This window comes from Pecten maximus, chromosome 19 (genome assembly GCF_902652985.1).
Source record: "Pecten maximus chromosome 19, xPecMax1.1, whole genome shotgun sequence".
Classification (NCBI taxonomy): Eukaryota; Metazoa; Mollusca; class Bivalvia; order Pectinida; family Pectinidae; genus Pecten; species Pecten maximus.
Genome location: NC_047033.1, coordinates 32,277,361 through 32,298,842, shown reverse-complemented (window position 1 = coordinate 32,298,842; position 21,482 = coordinate 32,277,361). Strand labels below are relative to the sequence as shown.

At 36.1% G+C, this 21,482-nt stretch overlaps 5 protein-coding genes across 6 annotated transcripts in view; all 5 read right to left on the bottom strand.

The window, feature by feature from the left end:
* LOC117317678 overlaps window positions 1–13,192 on the bottom strand; it is a 167,803-nt gene extending 154,611 nt beyond the window's left edge. The window contains exons 1-12 of one of the 2 annotated variants that reach the window (XM_033872550.1): window positions 13,061–13,192; window positions 12,085–12,651; window positions 11,783–11,812; window positions 10,823–11,389; window positions 10,533–10,595; window positions 9,654–10,220; window positions 9,271–9,390; window positions 8,520–9,086; window positions 8,261–8,293; window positions 7,319–7,885; window positions 6,924–6,986; window positions 6,174–6,740 (exon numbers count right to left, since the gene is read on the bottom strand). In XM_033872550.1, the coding sequence (XP_033728441.1) occupies window positions 6,174–6,740; window positions 6,924–6,986; window positions 7,319–7,885; window positions 8,261–8,293; window positions 8,520–9,086; window positions 9,271–9,390; window positions 9,654–10,220; window positions 10,533–10,595; window positions 10,823–11,389; window positions 11,783–11,812; window positions 12,085–12,574 (3,634 nt within the window). In that variant the 5' untranslated portion in view covers window positions 12,575–12,651; window positions 13,061–13,192. Of the gene's footprint in view, window positions 1–6,173; window positions 6,741–6,923; window positions 6,987–7,318; window positions 7,886–8,260; window positions 8,294–8,519; window positions 9,087–9,270; window positions 9,391–9,653; window positions 10,221–10,532; window positions 10,596–10,822; window positions 11,390–11,782; window positions 11,813–12,084; window positions 12,746–13,060 lie in introns of those variants that run through there. The other variant, XM_033872549.1, reaches the window with a different exon arrangement.
* Window positions 1–21,482, bottom strand: part of LOC117317679 (collagen alpha-3(VI) chain-like) — a 158,037-nt gene that overhangs the window by 8,582 nt on the left and 127,973 nt on the right. The gene's annotated exons all lie outside the window — the stretch shown is intronic.
* LOC117317685 (collagen alpha-1(XII) chain-like) lies at window positions 1,066–3,390 on the bottom strand. Its single transcript, XM_033872558.1, has 2 exons — window positions 2,151–3,390; window positions 1,066–1,432 (listed from the first exon to the last, which is right to left on the bottom strand). Exons 1-2 carry the CDS (start codon window positions 2,638–2,640, stop codon window positions 1,380–1,382), a joined length of 543 nt encoding a protein of 180 aa, XP_033728449.1. The 5' UTR covers window positions 2,641–3,390; the 3' UTR covers window positions 1,066–1,379.
* LOC117317683 (collagen alpha-1(XII) chain-like) lies at window positions 13,192–14,955 on the bottom strand. Its single transcript, XM_033872556.1, has 2 exons — window positions 14,868–14,955; window positions 13,192–14,474 (listed from the first exon to the last, which is right to left on the bottom strand). The coding sequence occupies exons 1-2, from the start codon at window positions 14,935–14,937 to the stop codon at window positions 13,846–13,848; spliced, it is 699 nt and encodes a 232-aa protein (XP_033728447.1). The 5' UTR covers window positions 14,938–14,955; the 3' UTR covers window positions 13,192–13,845.
* On the bottom strand, window positions 16,129–20,693 carry LOC117317680 (collagen alpha-1(XII) chain-like). The gene is made up of 5 exons (XM_033872553.1): window positions 20,092–20,693; window positions 19,706–19,771; window positions 18,805–19,371; window positions 18,520–18,546; window positions 16,129–17,921 (listed from the first exon to the last, which is right to left on the bottom strand). The coding sequence occupies exons 1-5, from the start codon at window positions 20,684–20,686 to the stop codon at window positions 17,311–17,313; spliced, it is 1,866 nt and encodes a 621-aa protein (XP_033728444.1). The 5' UTR covers window positions 20,687–20,693; the 3' UTR covers window positions 16,129–17,310.

The window sequence follows — 21,482 nt, the reverse complement described above, 5'->3', positions numbered from 1 at the left end:
TTACAGATAAAATGTTAGTGAGATAATAATAATATGCCCAAACACCTAACGATATTAGGATAATAGCCATCGAATTGTTGAATCAAAGGATTTGTTTTGACACTAGATACACTTGACGACGGAACGATGGAAATTAGTTAAATGAGTTCAATGACACATCGCTATTAAAACTCGATTATGAAGTGCTCAATACATTGTGGCGTGGATGTTATTAGAGCATTCTGTATCACCAAGCAACCCCTAAACTATTAAAACGCTGAATAGGAACATGTATCAATCTTTAAGTATATGACAAAAACAATCACTCCATCAATCAAAGACTTAATAAACGAAAAAGACAACATGGACCCATCACCTGTCATGAAAACGTTAATAAACCATTAATATTATAATTAAGCACCAATAATGCATTGTTAAGTAATCAGTATTTGAGTGCAATACTACCAATAGGTGGCGTGGTTGGCGCTAATGTCGTTGGTAACGGTGTCGTAGGTTTGGGCGTTGGCGTGGTCTCTGGACACTGACCTTCAAATATTTTAGTTTTTAGACTGTTGAGTTCGGAGAAATCGTCAGCAAGAAATAAATGTTCCTCTAATGGGAGTGATGCTATCCCTTGCAACTCCGTTGTTTCAATCAAACCAACACCAATTGCGTATATCTTTATTCCGGAGTTTCTCGCTGTTCTTGCTTCCGGTAATGTCTGTCGTGAGTTCACGTTTGAAACTCCATCAGTAATTATGATAGCAATGTTCTCCGCATCCAATCTGTCCCCGTGTTCAACAGTGAACATCGTCGTTCTCATGAGCTTAAGGCCCGCGGCGGTGTTGGTATTCCCGAGCATATATTTGATATTATTGATACCCTTGTATAGTGATGCAGTCGTTGAATATTCATCTAAATGAAACTCCACTTTGGCATCGGTGCTATACCCAACTACACCTACACGTACTATACCGTTATCGATATCATCATGTAACAAAAAGTGTTCTAAGAATTCTAGAATTTTATCAAAGTTATCAAAACCGACACTTGTAGACATATCAATGATGAAAACGATATCCTGTCTTGCGGCATTGCACACTTGAAAATAAGAACAGAAATGACATTAAAACACTATAAAATAAAATCATTTCGTATTAGTCAAGTGTAAATTTCATCAATGTTTGCTTTGATACCAAATAAACAAAGCAATGCTTAACACGTTTTCAAGACGAATTCAACTGAATAATCAGTTTCCGTCAACATTATGTCATAAGGTCGAATTTCACTTAACATCCCTCATTGGTATTTAGTGAACCATGATTTAAGGTATGTTTATCGTGAATTACTACTGGGGTATGGAAGTTTATTTACCGGGTAATTTTAAAACTAGACCTTCACTAGTATTTTAAATTCTCACCTTGAGGTGTGGTTGTCGGCGGGAGTGTGATCACTGTAATATGGAGGAGATCGTTATAAATCACAAGAATAGAATACTGCATACTTTCATGTCATTATGAATTCCATGTTATCAATAAGACTGAATTCTGGCGTCGACCAGTGAACATGACGAATGACATATCTCTATATCTCATCGGGAAATTAACAAATTTAGCTCAGAAACATCATGGTTATCAACTTGAAATTGAATCCTTCTCAAATGCTTAGTTATGGTCAGTTTATAGGCCAAATGCTAATGTTTAATTTGTAAAATAGCTATTACATATAACATCATGCTCAATCTCAGATCAATGCCTCGATTGGGCAATAATGATTATAATTGATGATGAATGTTACATGTTAGTAAAGGAACAAATCATATTCAGATTGTTGGGAAATTACGCAAATAAAGTTAAATAAAACAGACCGATAACCACAAATATTATGTTAATGGTTGGTGCCAATTAAGACAAGATATCGTATCAGGTAAACGTGGATTACAATTAATTAATAAACAATTGTAAATCTCCCTTTACGCATTACTGCCACAACCAGAGGCCAAATGTCAAGAAAATCAAAATACCACAACCATGTAAGAAAAGAAATCAGACAAAATGGAAACGGATACAAATCTTCAAAGCTCCCTTTTTACCGATCAGTACCGCATAGAAAGAATATCAGAGAGTGCAGTATTATGTTTAACCCGTGTTAGATTTATGTGTGCAGTTTACCCTCGCATGTTGATTCAAACACCGCGTCATGGAGATTATCCAGCTCACTGAAATCGTCCACGTTAAAGCTATGTTCTCCTGTTGGCAGGCTGGCGATTCCGTCCAGTTCTTCGGTTTCAAGGAGGCCAATTCCAATGGCGTATATTCGAATGCCACTGTCTTTGGCTGAATTCGCTTCCGGGATGGTGAGGGTGTGGTCAATGTTTGATACTCCGTCTGTTAAAATGATACAAATGTTTTCCGCATCAGGGCGGTCGCCGTGGTCTGATGTAAACATCACGTGATGCATTGTCCGAAGCCCTCCGGCCGTGTTTGTATTACCGAACTGGTACGGAATGGAATCTATTGCTTTCTCAATGTCGTGTCGGCTGGTGTGTTCATTCAGGTGGAACTGGACACTTACGGCTGTGCTATACGTAACAACCCCGACCCGAACATTCCCACTGTCGATATCTTCATGCTGCAGGAACGTTTTCAAGAAGCTCAACATTTTGTCGAAGTTAGGACGACCGACGCTTGTTGAGGAATCCAGAACGAAAACAATATCTTGCTGTGCTAGTGTACATACTGTAAAAAGGAGTATGAGCAGAAAAGATAATTACCGGCAATTGTACCAAATGTTTATACAACAGTATTGTCAGTTTTGAACTATCTAAATACATCGTTTCGAAAACAAAGTAATGTCATGATTATAGAGGAGTAATATTTCTTTCGCTGACACGAATCGTTTGTCTTATCTGTCTTTTTTATCTTCTATGACAAATCGGCATGCATAACATGAGTAGGAATATAACACTTTATAACAACAATGCATCATTTAAACTAATTCTGATGTATTTTGTTATAATGTGGCCCCCAGCAACGGATTTTATCGATTGTGACATCGAATATCGCTGCTTATTTAATATCACATAATCATAAGAAAAAAACATACGTTTCTCTAAAACAAAAAGAATCAAAGTCCTCACCTATCTTAGGAGGCGGGGTTGTAGGCGGCACTGAAATGTCATAATCATAAAAATGAAAAACCACAGCAACAATCATATAGCACAAAAACCATGTCATTTCAATGTAAACTATCAACCTTGAACCAAACAGATGTGTTAGTCCCATGTCCGATGTTAGAACCCTCGGTCCAATGTGCTGTACATGGTTTAAGATGTGATGGTTATCACGTGTGCTTGTCAATCGTTTGAGAATGTTTGGTTAAACACACCCACAGGTTAATGATAAGGACAATTCTGTTGAGTAAACCCTCATGTTAGTTCTAATATTAAACTGTCGAACGACACAAAAATCACGCTAAGTTTTTTTTGCGGCGAAGCGGAAAACCGAACATGCCGACTCGCAGCGTAGTAAGTGCGAATTTTGTATTTAAGTACGCAAGTTAATATATAACAAAAACGGACGCAATATCATGAAATGATGTATTCAAAGCAACTATACTGTAAACGTACATATTTTAGCGGTAATTTTATTTTAGCGCTTTTCGCGCTGGAAGCCTTGCGCTAAATTATGATTGCGCTAATTACTTTTTGTACGTTCTATTTCTATAGAAAGTTCTGTGGATGCGCTAATTCATCATTGCGCTAACTGGCTAAAATCTGCAAATGCGCTAAAATTTGATTGCGCTAAAATAAGTACGTTTACAGTAACTTGGCTTTGGCGATATAAACAATTCTTTTAAAAACTCTTTGACATGAATTGGGTCAATTATCGCCCCAACCAGGACATCAAGTTTTGTATGGGACCACAGTAGTTTAGCATCAGTACCAAACACTGATATCTTTACCGGGGGAATTGCTGGTACAGGGATGTATAAACGTATCCATAAAGCCTTTTTCGGTATGTATAATCTTTCCAGGTCTTCACCTCATCACATTTAACAATACCATGGCATGGTTACGTCACCCACTATTAAAGTATCATTACATATCATCATTATATCATGGAAATTAAAAGTATTTGTAGTATTCAAAATTGATGACGAATTTTATATTTATTAATTGGTATATGATATATCTATCAATACATTTCTATTTAAACACCTCCATTCGCCTGTTTGCCTGCCATACAATCATTCATTTAATTTGATGTAATTCTATGTAAAGCAGCTTTTCTATCAAATGTACGACCAGACACCCAGGTACATTTACAAAGTCACTGTATAGAATTTAATTTCACAGTATGACAGTATCACTGAAGTATCATCCGTCAATTGCTACTTGTCATTGAGTATAGATATATACAGTAGCTTGTACAAAATAGTGTATAACCCATCAGAAAACACCCGTTAAATGTCCCAATGATTTGGAACTAAATCGTGTTTCAGATTGCACAGTTACAGACATAAACCGCACACAAAACGGGAATATCACCACAACTAACGGCTCACAGAAACATGTATACAAGACTGCACTTGTATTTAAACAAATGGTCTATCACAAAACACTGTACAGAGTGAAATCAATAAAGAATATGAACATGAGTTCACACCATCAATTCACAAGCAACGGACAAGTATACCAGAACAATGAAGATAATGAACAACAGTTCAAAGACGTAAACTCACCTGATCCTAATACCTCAAGGTTACACCAATGTAGGTTTAACCACTTCTAATGATAAAATCAGCGGCTGAGATTTTCAAACACAGGACAAGATCAAAACGTTTCACATGTATGAAATGAAAGAACAACGGTTCACAAATCACAGCCTGGATCAAATGACTGATATTCAAAGGCAAAGACTCAAAATCTACGGATATCACATGAGCTTGTTTATATACTCAATGTCTGCACATAAGGCAACACACAAAGACAATCAATTTAAACATTATGTAATGAATGGTATTTAGTTAAACGATATGTAGAAGAATGTGTATATCAAATTGTATATATCAATACATTAAATATACTTGACATCAAACATGCCAAGATATGGATAGCGAAGACATAGCGAGAAAAATATATTTCGAAGCAATACGCTTCAAACATGGAAAACCAAAATGTGTGAAAGTGAAAAAAAAAAAAAAAAAAAAAAAAAAAACGGAATGCGCATGTTACAACAAACCAAGTGTTCAAGTTAAACAAGAACAAAAGAATACTCACATGAAGACTTCAGACGATGATAACATGTGGCAATCGATGCATATAGTTTAAGAACATGTATTTTAAACCATCTTTACATATTGCACACTGAAATATTATAAATTATAAATTATTTAAAGACAAAGATATTAAACCATCACAGAAAAGATTTATTGCATTTTATAGCGTATATAAGGTACATATTGTCAAACATCACAACGAGACAATTTAATAATCACATGTATAAACAAAGACACAATGTATAGCTTCGAAACCAATCAACGGTAATAATACTGAAATAAAACACTTGTCAATGACGATTAGGAAAAATAGATAAAATCCTGACAGGACAAACAAAACAAATGACAATCAACAAATACCGGAATTAAACAACTTTCAGTAAAAGTTTCCATTGGGACGTAACTCGTTAGAAACAACAAATCAAACAGTACATACGAAGAAAACAGAAAATTTGAACGTAGATAGACAACAGTTGAAAGATATAGCCATGGCAACAGGAACACTAACGGAACATGGATTATTAACCAATCAGACAAAACAGTTACAGTAGCACCAATCATTTGGAAATATAACATCAGTAAAACTTCAAATGACATCACTGAGAAAAGCGACAAAATATTAAGTACTTGTGTTATTAAATTGTGTAAGTGGACGGGGTGGAATGACATGATTTGATGAAATATCGGACAACACAGACGTCAGCTCCACGTGAATGAATGGTAAATAAATTCCCTTCACCTTGATTTTGACAAGACACCGGCTGGCACACATTCATTACACAAGCAGTAAACAGTTAACCGAGTAAATTATCCCTCCACCTACACTGATGACCAGAGGTCAACAGGTCAATGAAAATGCAAGAACGACAAAACCTCGATGTTAGTAACTTTCCAAATAATGAGTTATACGATACCAGAGCATAACGACCGAAACACAGTTTCCTTCAGACCGTCAAGTTCTTCGAAATTGTCGACGGAGAACAGAAACTCATCCAAAGGCAGACTTGAAATCCCTTTTAGTTCCTCCGTCTCCGAAAGGCCAATCCCTATTGCGTATATGTCAATCCCGTCAGCCTTTGCCGATTGTGCTTCCGGTATTGTTCTCTGTCCGTTAATATTAGAAACTCCATCCGTTATAACGAATGCAATGTTCTGAACATATAAACGATCGCCCATTGAAGGGACGAACATTTGTTTCGCCATTGTGAGGATGGCATCGGCAGTATTGGTACTACCTGCTGTAAACGGGATATTGTCAATAGCTGAGAGAACTTCTGATTTTTTGGTGAAGGAGTTAAGATGGAACTGCACATTCACTGCCGTACTGTATGTGACAGCCCCAACTCGAACATTACCCGAATCAATATCGGCAAAGGTCAACATGTCCTTTACGAACTTGAGCATGCGCAAGAAGTTGTTCGTCCCTACGCTGGTAGATGAATCGATGATAAAAACGATGTCTTGTGGGGGTTTACTACAAACTGTGAGATAAAGAGGAAACAAATTATATTGTGGTCAATTAATGAATGTGGTGACAATGCACACAGGTAACTGTGAGTAAGATATCAATGTTAATCAATTTACTTTAAAGTCTCGTGTATGTTACCCATTGAGTTATATGACACGGTATTTCTGTGATATAGGTGGTTGACTTATGTATTCACCTCTTGTGGATGTCACGGTAATAGCTGTTGTTGGTGGTGGTGTTGTTGTCGTCGTTGTACTTTCTAATATGAAAAGAATGCAGAATTGAGAAAGACAAAATTCTGAACATTGATCAATCGACCTTATTAAGGATTATAAGACACTTATGTTATTCAACTTATATTACCTAGATTTTTTGGAACGAATTCCGTCAAAAAATATTATTTAACGAAAAACAGATAATAATCAAAGAAACTGTAACTTAATTTATTCTGTACATGTTCATAAACTTGATTGAAGAACTTCGGATTTTCAGATATCTATAACAATGAAAGTCATCATTATTTTGCATTTTAATTTGTTGCTTTGGTTATACTATCTTTAAAAAAGTTTTTTTTTGTGTTAAAAACATTACCAGGACATAAGGACTGAAACATTTCCTGTTTGAGGCTTTGCAACTCGGTGAAATCATCAACGGTGTGAAAATATTTCTCCAGTGGAAGACTGGAAATTCCCTTTAGTTCCTCTGTGTCTGCCAGTCCTATACCTATAGCGTATATATCTATACCCACTGTCCGGGCGTACTCTGCCTGGGGTACGGTTTGAAAGGAGTTGATATTTGATTGGCCATCAGTGATGACAAATGCTATATTTGGAACATCCGGTCGGTCACCATTTTCTGTGGTGAACATGATTTCCGTGAGGGCAAGAAGGCCGGACGCGGTATTAGTATTACCATACATGTAGGAAATCGTGTCAATGGCAAAAAACAGGTCGACTTTAGATAAAAATGTCTTTAGATGAAACTGCACCGCAACGTCTGTACTATATAGTATGACGCCTACCCTGACCAAACCATCGTCTATGTTGGCATCAGTTAGAAGATCTTTCACAAATGTAAGAATTTTTTGAAAATTTTCAGGGCCAACACTTGTGGAGGAGTCAATAACGAACACGATGTCTTGTCTCTGAGATCCGCAGGCTGTGGACGTAAAATACCAGTTATAAGAAAAACCGAGGAGTTCCGAATTCAGCGGGAACATCTTACTCACATTCCTTGGTTATTTCAAATTATTTCAAGGATTGATCGATAAGAATTGTTTATATGACCAGTTATAATCAATATAATAACAAAAATTAGTTGATATATTTTCATTTACATATTGCTATTTAAAAGTTTATTTATATTTTATTTGTGATTGGAAAAAAATGAGAAAGGATCAATATTAATCGTCAAGCTAAGCTATGATATCAATCACTTTAAAGTAAGAAAACGTATTTCAAAGTGATCATTAAGGCATTTCAGATAAGGCGTCATGGATATATTTTATCAATGCTGTATTTTTGTTCTACTCACCGACTGGCCTAATATCAATGACAGGTGGGGGTTCTGAAATGAATGTATACTACACTAAAGCTGAATGCTGAACTGTCTATATTAGATTACGGGGTTGTTTTCCTATTTTTTTTTTAGAAAATTTAAATAGTTTTTTAGTTTTATATTTTAATAGAAATGAGATATGAGATGAGAAAATGGATCAAATACATAATAACATATCGCAAAACAGTTATCAGTGATCAAATTACAAGTATTAGTTTTAAAAAAGAAGAATTACCATGACAAAATGATGTAAACATTTGGTCCTGGAGTACGTCTAGTTCAGAAAAGTCTTTAACAGTATACAGATAGTCCTCCAGTGGTTGACTTGCTATTTGTTCCAATTCAACGGTATCAACGATTCCTATACCCAAAGCATAAATATCTATTCCGTCATTCCTGCTTGCTTCCGCTTCCGGGATTGTTTTCTGTGAATTTATATTCGAAACTCCATCTGTTATTATTATGGCGATGTTCTGGACCCGCGGCCGGTCTCCTTTCTGTGGAGTAAACATGTCGTTGCGCATGCGCCGTAGCCCCCCAGCAGTGTTCGTACTCCCTGGCATAAAGTCGATGGAATCGATGGCGGCCATGATGGCAGCCTTTGTAGAATATGTATCTAGGTGGAACTGGATTTGCACGTCACTGCTGTACACTATGATACCAACCCGAACACGCCCGTTGTCAATGTCTGCATTACTGAGGAACGTCTTTGTAAAGTCTAAAATCTTTTTGAAATCGTTTTTCCCAACGCTTGTAGACGAATCCAATATGAACACGATATCCTGTTTTTCTGATACGCAGACTGGTTCCATAATGATAAAAAGAAATATACATTAATGAAATCAAAAAGTATTTCCGTGTCCAAAAAAGCTCAAATACTAGAATGAAGCCGTTGTTTTAAGGAGAATAAAATATCATTTCTATTTATGCTTATCTGACAAAATAGTCTATGCTTTAGTAATTATCTGCATCCCCAAAATAATTACCCGGTAACGTGGTTGATGGTACTGGAGTTGTCGTGGTGGTTGTTGGAAGAGAAGTGGTAGTTGTTTTAGTGGTGGTAGTCGGATGAGTGGTGGTAGTTGTCGTTGAAGTTGGAGAGGTTGCTATTTATGAAATGCATCAGGTATATTAACTTTTGATACTAAGAAACCCTATTTTGAAATAACAACCAAACATTATTTAATTTTATTTATGGAAATATAACCAGACCGAAAAACAAATGTTAAAACTAAGAAACGACAGTCAAAATATAGTCCTTTATTACAAATGTTTTAAATGTTTAAATTACTCTTATCAATTATAGCTGCATATTATCTAATTTATTTTATTTATTTCCCTAGTCCTCACATACTAGATATATAATTACCGGGGCACAGCGATTCAAACATGTCTTCCTGAAGACCTTGTAAATCTGCAAAATCATCAACAACATATAGAAATTTGTCGAGTGGCTTGCTTGAAATCCCCTTCAGTTCCACAGTTTCAGTCAAGCCTATTCCAATTGCATATATATCGATTCCAGCAGACCTTGCCATCTCGGCTTGAGGTACAGTTTGCCGTGAATTGATGTTAGATTCTCCGTCCGTAATAACAAAAGCGTCGTTCGGAACATTTCCCCTATCACCGTTGGCAGTAGTGAACATTTCCTCTGTCAATGTGAGCAGTCCTCCGGCTGTATTAGTGTTACCATAAATATAGGAAATGTCGTCAATGGCACGGAAGACAGCCGTTTTTGTTTTAAATGTATTGAGATGAAATTGAACGATGACCTCTGAACTGTAGAGAACGACACCGACCCTTACTGCACCGGAATCTATATCAGCAGTGCTCAACAAATCCTTCACAAAACCTAAAACCTTTTTGAAATTGTCTGTTCCAACGCTTGTGGATGAATCAATCACAAAAACTATATCTCGCTTTCCACTACCACAGACTGCAAAATGAACAAATTTCATCCGTTTAGTTGTAGTATGAATAAAAAATGTATTGGATAAAGATATTAATTTTCTTTTCGTCATGATACAGTGTAGAATGGTATCTAAACAAAACCGTACTGTCATAAGGTCAAAAAAATGATGGCAGGATACTTAAGTAAGAACCAGGGATACCATTAGAAATATCCTACCATACGATACGAACAGGACTGCATGATTAAGGACAAACAGATATTTTATTACAGTAAAAAAGTATCAAATATACGACATTTACAAGTTCAATTATATTTGTTGTTAAATAATTATATTACCGGTTAAAGTCGTACTTGGACGCGGCGTTGTAACTGGTAAGGTGGGTCCCGGGGTAGTCTTTGCTATGATCGGGAAAAAAATGGTGACATAATTATAATCTAAATCTTAACCAGATCTTATCTATAAATTAAAACTATTTTACATAGTAGAGGGCGTTTCTCGTCATTTTATCATCATTACTTTTGATGCAGTTTGATAATATTACCTACTTTAAATATGCTTTATTTATATTTGATTTTCGATTGTCGCTTATTTGTTGAAAAATAATCAGAATCAAAGTAAAAAATACCGGTGCAAATTGAGCTGAACATATTCTCCCGCAATCCTTCCAGTTCTGTGAAATCGTCAACAGTATGTAAATATTTGGACAAAGGTTGGCTCGAAATTCCCTTGAGTTCGTCAACTTCTGCTAACCCGATCCCGATAGCATATATCTCAATCCCGGCTCCCTTGGCGTCCTCAGCAGCAGGAATGGCGTCGGCTGAATTTATGTTGGACTGTCCGTCAGTGAGTATAAAAGCAATGTTTCTGGCGCTAGGTCGGTCCCCGTTTCTGGTTATAAACATCTCACTTGTCAGAGCTGTCAATCCGCCTGCCGTGTTGGTGTTCCCGAACATGTACCTGATGTTCTCTATAGCGCTGAACAGTTCCGGCTTGTTGTTGAAGGTGTTTAGATGGAACTCCACGGAGACATCGGTACTGTACAGGACAACTCCTACTCGGACAGACCCGGAATCAACATCAGCATCCAATAACATGTCCCTGACAAAGTCCAGCATCTCCTTGAAGTTTCCAGTTCCCACACTCGTAGAGGAATCCAGCACAAATACGATATCTTGTTCATCTGATTCGCAGGCTAAACACGAATGGATACTTGAATTATTCAATGCGCGTGTTATAGTTGAAATAGTATTTAAATTGTGACATTGATAATCAATTTCATGTAAATAACTCTGTCATTTTATCATAACTCTTTCCAGTCTGTAGGTTAACGTGTTTAAATCGATTTGATTTAAGGTTAAAATAAACATATATTTCTTTTCGTCGAGTGAGTAGTTAATGGTACCAATAAAACAGTGCTATGTTTTGATCATTTGATAGGGCGACTGATTTTAACAGAACCCGAACCTATAATTCCCTTTCAGTACAGAGTTCATCTCATTCGTGCAGAACCAGATGGGTAAATTGTGAATGCCAACATAAAGGGCAGACATTCGGATATATCAGATGCATTTAAACAACAACTCACCGACAGGCTCATGTATTTCTGGTAGAGGATCTGCAAAAATATCATTATTTGTAGAAATCGCTGTACGCATTTATATCCCAAACCTGCCTGCATTACCATATCCAGGTATATTCAGTAAAAGATAAGTTTGTAACGAAAACAAAAATTATAACAGCACATTTCGACATAATTGTAAACACGTTACACTTATAACTAAACTCAGTATCAACCACAATGGCTATGTCTCTTCGTTTAAATGATTTTATGTTTTATGAACTTATTCAAGAATGTTTTTTTTTATATAATATTAGAAATAAAAATACCTTGACAGAAAGATTTGAACAAATTTCTCTCGAGTTCATCAAGCTGTGTAAAGTCCTCGGCTAGATAAAGATACTCTTCAGTTGGGAGACTGGATATTCCTTTCAGCTCTTTTGTTTCAGTAAGGCCTATACCCAAAGCGTATATGACTATCCCATCCTCTCTAGCCTCTTCCGCTTCCGGAATGGTTCGCCGAGAGTGGATGTTCGAAACACCGTCAGTTACAATAATAGCAATGTTTGGAACATCGGGACGATCACCACGTTCACGAGTAAACATATCATAATGCATTGTCTTCAGAGCGTCGGCGGTATTAGTGCTACCAGGCATGAACGAGATCTCCTCGATCGCATTTAATACGGCGGACAGACTTCTGAATGAGTTAAGGTGGAATTGCACCTTTACAGAACTGCTGTAGGTTACTACACCAACTCGAACTCTCCCAGAATCCACGTCGGCGTTCTTTAGAATGTTCTGCGCAAACTCCAGCATTTTTATAAAGTTTTTGTCACCAACACTTGTAGAGGAATCCAAAATGATAATGATATCTTTTTCATTGCTGCTACAGACTGCAAATAGCATTCACGTTGTAAGTATAACTGTAGTCAATGATAACGTATTTGATTAGCAATGCATTGGTGGTTTTTGTTTTTGTTTTTGTTTTTTTTTTCTAGCCTTTTTTTTTTTTTTTTATTTTGTTACTTTTTTATTTAAATGTTTGCTTTTCACTAACCGATTTAAATTATGATATTATCATTTGAATATCCATTATCACATGATCCCACTATCACTGATGACACCACGAGGATCTAAAGCGGTGATATACTTTAACACAACACATGAAATTATTGGTCCAAAGTTATAAGTATCATGTTCCCGTAATAAAATGAAAAATAAGATAATTAATGAAAACAGAATCAGTTTGATTGAAGCCAAAGGACGAGAATTGATATTTCAGCAGAAATATTACACACTAACCTACACTCTGAGTCGTTGTTGGTACAGTTGTTATTGATGTTGTTGTTGTTGTTATTGTTGTTGTCGTAGTCGGGGTCGTTGTTGGTGGAGATGCCGTTGTTGTTGTTTCTATATATCGATATAAATTGCTGTTTTACTTCATTTTACTTAATTTAAACATGATATATTTTATCTAGCTATCCACAAGTAAAGATAGTATGATTTTGTATCTCTTTACATTACACTTCTTTCTCAAAATATCACTATATCGATGTTAATAAAGACTTCTTTAATATTTATGTTTAATTTTAATAAGATTTGTAATTATGTTGTTAATCATAAATAGTCATGAAAAAATATAAGAAGTTAAATATCTTGAAATTTGAAGATGAATTTTCTTTACGTCATTTAAAATCTTATTGGTAAGATTCAATTTGCCTATACTGCTAACTTGTCACGTGTGGGTAACGTCTAGTTCATCAGTAAGCTTCCCAATCACAACATTGATTTGATCGCAGTTAAGCCAAATTGATTAATTTATGCTCCGTACTAAATTGCCGACAAAATGCATGACTTTTCAAAGTTTACGATGTAAGTATAATTCTCGGGTAATATATTTATCAAAAGCGCAATATGTTTTTACTTATCTCGAATTCATATCGGCAGCTAATCACTTAATACGGTGATGGCACCTTTTCTTGTTTGTAAGAAGAAGTAGTATCATCATCGTGCAATACATTGAAGGTAGGCACTGCATTAAATTTACTGCAATGAACATCATACCAGCTACACCTATTGGGTATATTTTAAAGATTTTTTAAAGATATCCAATCAAGCTGAACACAATATCGTCTAGATGATTCAATACCGGCACATATTGTGTTGAACATATTCTCCCGTAATCCTTCCAGTTCTGTGAAATCGTCAACAGTATGTAAGTACTTGGACAAGGGTTGACTGGAAATTCCCTTGAGTTCGTCAACTTCTGCTAGACCAATCCCGATAGCATATATCTCAATCCCGGCTCCCTTGGCGTCCTCAGCAGCAGGAATGGTGTCGGCTGAATTTATGTTGGACTGTCCGTCAGTGAGTATAAAAGCAATGTTCCTGGCGCTAGGTCGGTCCCCGTTTCTGGTTATAAACATCTCACTTGTCAGAGCTGTCAATCCGCCTGCCGTGTTAGTGTTCCCGTACATGTACCTGATGTTCTCTATAGCGCTGAACAGTTCTGGCTTGTTGTTGAAGGTGTTTAGATGGAACTCCACGGAGACATCGGTACTGTACAGGACAACTCCTACTCGGACAGACCCGGAATCAACATCAGCATCCAATAACATGTCCCTGACAAAGTCCAGCATCTCCTTGAAGTTTCCAGTTCCCACACTCGTAGAGGAATCCAGCACAAACACGATGTCTTGTTCATCTGATTCGCAGGCTAAACACGAATGGATACTTGAATTATTCAATGCGCGTGTTATAGTTGAAATAGTATTTAAATTGTGACGTTGATAATTAATTTCATGTAAATAACGCTGTCATTTTATCATAACTCTTTCCAGTCTGTAGGTTACATGTTAAAATCGATTTGATTTAAGGTTAAAATAAACATATATTTCTTTTCTTCGAGTGAGTAGTTAATGGTATCAATAAAGCAGTGCTATGATTTTGATCGTTTGATAGGGCGACTGATTTTAACAGAACCCGAACCTATAATTCCCTTTCAGTACCGAGTTCATCTCATTCGTGCAGAACCAGATGGGTAAATTGTGAATGTCAACATAAAGGGCAGACATTCGGATATATCAGATGCATTTAAACAACAACTCACCGACAGGCTCATGTATTTCTGGTAGAGGATCTGCAAAAATATCATTATTTGTAGAAATCGCTGTACGCATTTATATCCCAAACCTGCCTGCATTATCATATCCAGGTATATTCAGTAAAAGATAAGTTTGTAACGAAAAAAAAAATATAACAGCACATTTCGACATAATTGTAAACACGTTACACTTATAACTAAACTCAGCATCAACCACAATGGCTATGTCTCTTCGTTTAAATGATTTTATGTTTTATGAACTTATTCAAGAATGTTTTTTTTTATATAATATTAGAAATAAAAATACCTTGACAGAAAGATTTGAACAAATTTCTCTCGAGTTCATCAAGCTGTGTAAAGTCCTCGGCTAAATAAAGATACTCTTCAGTTGGGAGACTGGATATTCCTTTCAGCTCTTTTGTTTCAGTAAGGCCTATACCCAAAGCGTATATGACTATCCCATCCTCTCTAGCCTCTTCCGCTTCCGGAATGGTTCGCCGAGAGTGGATGTTCGAAACACCGTCAGTTACAATAATAGCAATGTTTGGAACATCGGGACGATCACCACGTTCACGAGTAAACATATCATTATGCATTGTCTTCAGAGCGTCGGCGGTATTAGTGCTACCAGGCATGAACGAGATCTCCTCGATCGCATTTAATACGGCGGACAGACTTCTGAATGAGTTAAGGTGGAATTGAACCTTTACAGAACTGCTGTAGGTTACTACACCAACTCGAACTCTACCAGAATCCACGTCGGCGTTCTTTAGAATGTTCTGCGCAAACTCCAGCATTTTTATAAAATTTTTGTCACCAACACTTGTAGAGGAATCCAAAATGATAATGATATCTTTTTCATCGTTGCTGCAAGCTGTAATTAGCATCGGTATGAACGTTGAACTAAACGTTCTTAAGGTTAACATGATATAACCAGTTAGATTAAAATAATAATAGGTAATTTAAAGCGAACAGCGGAAGTTGAAATGCCTTTATGGTGACGATTTACTTTTATTTCATTATTTAAACATCATTTAAGTATGGTTATATTTGAAATTTAAATGAAACTTTAAATTGATTGAATACACATGTATTCATTTTCATCGCACAAAATGAGGCAATCGCATTATATGGATATGTTCCAATATATATTCAATTGTTGGCTGAGCTATTTTCATTATATGTCAATAAGTAATATATTTATATATTTTCACACTAACCCACACTCTGTAATGTTGTCGGGATAATTGTCGTCGTCGTCGTCGTTGTTGGTGATGTTGTCGTCGTTGTTGACGTTGTCGTTGGTGTTGATATTTCTAGATATTTATTTTTATTACATGGTAATCAAACTACAATAATGACACTGTATCATTTCAGCGTTTATTAAATCACTAAAAATATATTTTACTCTACCATTACGATAATATTAAAATTTACAGAATTCCAGAGCTTTATCATTACTATCTGTTATGCAATCACAGCCTAAAATTAATTTTTAAGATAACATCTTTCTAAAAATATTCCGAAGAATCGATTTATTATATAGCTATAATGTACTCGGAATAGCACCGTATAAAGCAAACATATTGTACCACATGACAAGACTAGCCCGTTACCGAATATATGATGTCACACCTGATGGTCATTTCAGGTATATGGAGGTCATTATTAAGTTAGATATATATTTCTAGTTAGATACACACCACATTGATTTAATGACGATGTTTACATGACATACGACGGCAAACAATATATAAAATAATCATTACATTGGCTTTCGATCCCAGCAAACGCTGATATATACCAGTATGAGACAAGATACACCCATCCCAAACAGCCGACAAACACTGATTATTCCATTATGAGACAAGATACACCCCAAACAGCCGACAAACACTGGTTTATTCCATTATGAGACAAGATACACCCCGCCCAAACAGCCAACAATCACTGGTTTTTTTCTTTATGAAACAAGACACATACTAAACAGTCGACAAACATTGGTTTATTCCATTATGACACGGGACACACCCCAAACAGCCGACAAACACTGATTATTCCATTACGACACAAGACACACCCCAAACAGCCGACAAACACTGGTTTATTCCATTATGACACGAGACACACCCAAAACAGCCGACAAACACTGATTATTCCATTATAAGGCAATATATACCTATCCCAAACAGTCCACAAACACTTTCAGCGACATTTTTATACGACAGCATATAAGTGAGGAGGTTACTTCGTGATATATCAGTTCATATGTGCATACCAGCAGACCGTTATACATGATGTTCCACAAATCATAGCAGACACAAAGACGATCAACATTACGACCAACAGTAACATCGATATGACGTCAAAATTACAGGAACATATTTAGGTGAACATTTAACACCTGTGTTAGCGACGCCAGTCATGAGCTAGAGCATGTTAGAAATAGTTAAGTAATTAACCTCCACCAGAAATTACAAACTGTGTTACCCGGACAGATGGACTCGAACATCCTATCCTTGAGATTGTGTAAGTCCTCGAACCCTCTCACCGTGTACAGGAAATCCTCTAATGGCTCACTAGCTATTCCCTTTAACTCTTTGGTCTCTTTTAGTCCTATGCCAATAGCATATATATCTATCCCTGACGACTTGGCTTCGTTGGCCTCAGGGATGGTTCTCAGCGAGTTTATATTGGATTGTCCATCTGTTACAACTATACCTACATTGGGGACATCAGGACGGTCACCATGTTGAAATGAAAACATTTCATTGCGCATGACCATTAATCCATCCGCTGTGTTCGTACTACCTAGTATATATGGCACCTTATCAATAGCCTGAAATACGGCAGCTTGTGTTTGGTATTCATTTAAATGAAATTGTATTTCTACCCCAGAACTATATATCAAAACGCCTACCCTGACATTGCCAGAGTCGATGTCGGCGAGTAAAAGAATGTCCTTTACGAATTCCAACATTCGTCGAAAGTTGTCATCACCAACACTGGTTGAGGAATCCAGGACGAATATCAAATCTTGTGGAACACCCACGCACCTTACTGTTAATAGAATAAGTACTTTGATATAGTCATTATGTAAATATCAGAACTAAGCTGCATTCATGATGTTCAACTCAAATTATAATATCTGTATAAGTTAATGACGTATTTCAATTGTTTTAGAGTGAATATTTGGGCAAGTAACACATTCAAGCGTGAGTTCGTAAATTAATGTTTAGTCCTAATACACTGCGATAATCCTTTATGTTTCTAGAATGTTTAGGACTTGATCGTTATCCTCCACAGAGAAGACATTTTGTATCTAGGGATGTTTCAACTTTACGACAGTAAAGTGACGATAACTATTAATTATACGCTTACTTATATATCAAATGAAAAGAACTGTTGCCCAGTTTGAAATATTTACAGCGATGTTTATAAACATTTTTATACATGCATTTCAGAATTTAAAACTGTTGCAACATTCAATCGGAAAGTTGTTCTTAATTTGTAATCCTAGAGCCAAAAATATTTAGGTTATATCTGGAAATGGAAAAAACGTGCATGTCCATATTTTTGTTTTATTAGTGGAATGATGACATCAATTTATAAAATGTTACAAGTTGACGTACGGAACATTAACGGCACGTAAACTCACCTACGGGCTGTGTTGTTGGACTTGAAACTGAAAAATCATTCGAAATTTTAAACAAAAATGTCATCAATTAAGGTCTGTTGTTTACAAGTTTCCGTTCTTTAAACATTGTTTTTTTTTAAATACAGAATTTTGTTATGCCTGAATACGAAAATCGCTTGTCGTTTTAAGCAAATCACTTTAAACTGTATACATATCGGATATTTTTTAAAAAAAAACGCAATATATATTAATTTTTGTTTTAACTTATTATACGATTCTTTAATTATATCATAAACCTTCACTAACCAGGGCAGAAATTCCTGAAGATGTTATCCTGGAGGAGATCCAATTCCGAGAAATCTTCTACAGTGTACAGATAATCAGATAAAGGAGAACTAGCTATTTGTTTAAGTTCCTTCTTTTCTGTGATGCCTATTCCTAGAGCGTAAATTTGTATACCGGCTGATTTCGCGTTATCCGCTTCAGGGACGGTCTGCCTCGAGTTGATATTTGATACACCGTCTGTGACAACTATAGCAATGTTCGGAACATAAGGCCTATCTCCTGCAAACGTTCGGAACATCTCAGTTCTCATCATTTTCAGCGCATCTGCTGTGTTTGTGCTACCATACGCGTATGGTATAACATCTAAGGCTCGATATATGTCATCCTTAGTCCCCCATGTATTCAGTAGGAACTGAATGTTTACATCAGTGCTATAAGTGAGAACGCCAACACGAACTGCTCCAGAATCGATTTCCGCTATATTTAAGAAGGACTTTACAAAGTCAATGATTCGCCGGAAGTTGTCGTCACCAACACTAGTAGATGAATCAAGTACAAACACGATATCCTGTTCTGTCGACACACAAGCTGAAACCATTGGGATATTTTTTTTAATTAAATTACTTAAAGTACAGTATTTTTGAAGCTTCAGTTTTTACTAACGTTATTGGATAACGAAAAACTAAACCAAATTCGGTTTGCGATAAAAAAAAATGACCCTGTGCCATGGATAATTAACTAGATGGTACATAACATCGGGATTGGAATAAGATAATTACATGGTGATATTTATACGTTTAGGTAGCACTACACTAAATTGGACTAAAATAATCACATGGTAATATTTAGGTTGCACTATACAGATTGTTTAGGTATATCGTCATTAAAGCATTGATGTCGTACACACTATGCTCATACGTACCAGATAAAGTGGTAGGCGGTATAGTTGTCGTGGTTGTTGTTGGATCCGTAGTTGGAGCAGGAGTTTCTTTAAAATTTTAATGATTAAACTATATGTACTTTTATATTTTATTCATCTGTCATTGTGGTTTTTTAATAATAATACAAGAACTGGCGGTCGATGCAATTAATTTTTTGAATTATATTAAATGCTATGACATTAGGTTATGGAACAGGTGTTAGGATTACACTCACATTACATCTATTTGTTCATGTTTACAGTAACTTTACTCTGAGATACTGAACACACATTCAACAATAAAACAAGCCCTCTTTTCATCAGCAATACCGATAGACAATAATCGACATTTACCAGACAGAACAGACATATATATCTTAGGGGAGTACCTGGACAGACGGTTTCAAATATTGTCTCCTTCAATCCCTGTAACTCCGTGAATTCCTCGACAGTGAACAGAAATTCTTCTAGAGGTCTGCTGGAAATCCCCTCAAGTTCCGTAGTTTCCAGTAGCCCGATTCCAATAGCATATATATCAATACCAGATATCCGAGCAAGCTCAGCATTTGGAATAGTATCTTTTGTGTTTATATTAGACTGACCATCAGTTATTACAAATGCAATATTCGGAATACCTTCTCTATCACCATTCCTTGATGTAAACATTTCAGTACTCATTACTCGGATACCACCGGCAGTGTTGGTGTTTCCAAGTATGTACGGTATATTATCTATTGCTCTAAATACATCAGCTTTGGTGTTAAACTCATTTAGATTGAATCTTACTTCAACACCTGTACTATAAATGAGTGTTCCCACACGAACTCGCCCAGAATCGATATCAGCATTCGACAGCAGATCTTTGACGAAATTCAGGACCTCACGAAAATTGTCAGTACCAACACTTGTAGAGGAATCCAGGACAAAAATGATATCCTGTTCACTTTGCCCACACGCTTTGAAATCAATAAGAACAACCATCATATATATATATATATATATATATAGAGAGAGAGAGAGAGAGAGAGAGAGAGAGAGAGAGAGAGAGAGAGAGAGAGAGAGAGAGAGACAGACAGAGAGAGAGAGAGAGAGACAGAGAGAGAGAGAGAAATGGATTTCGTTACGCACCAATACCCGAACAACATTCTTATTAAGGGATTCGTTTTGGTATACTGATACTATCTTGACCAACACAAAAACAAACAACCTTTCATTGTTACTGTCCAATAAATGTGGTCCGGGCTCACAAATAATAATGCATAAACAACGTATGTCAAAAACATTAAGATAATGATAACGTGTAACCTTACACAAAAACATTAAGATAATGATAACGTGTAACCTTACACAAAAACATTAAGATAATGATAACGTGTAACCTTACACAAAAACATTAAGATAATGATAACGTGTAACCTTACACAAAAACATTAAGATAATGATCACGTGTAACCTTACACAAAAACATTAAGATAATGATAACGTGTAACCTTACACAAAAACATTAAGATAATGATAACGTGTAACCTTACACAAAAGCCTTATAACCATTAAAGGCAAATATGAACACATGATAAATAATCAATGTAACAATAAAGAAAGGGAAAGTTAGTTAGCCAATGTTAACTCACCAATCGCGGCAGACCTGGTAGTAAAGGGAGGGGCTGGACTGGCTACTGGTCCTTCCTCTTCTGTATAGAGCAGCACATGTTAATTTTATTAGATTTATATAACTATTTATTTCAAATATTTTGTCGATGCTTATAATCATTAACTCTAC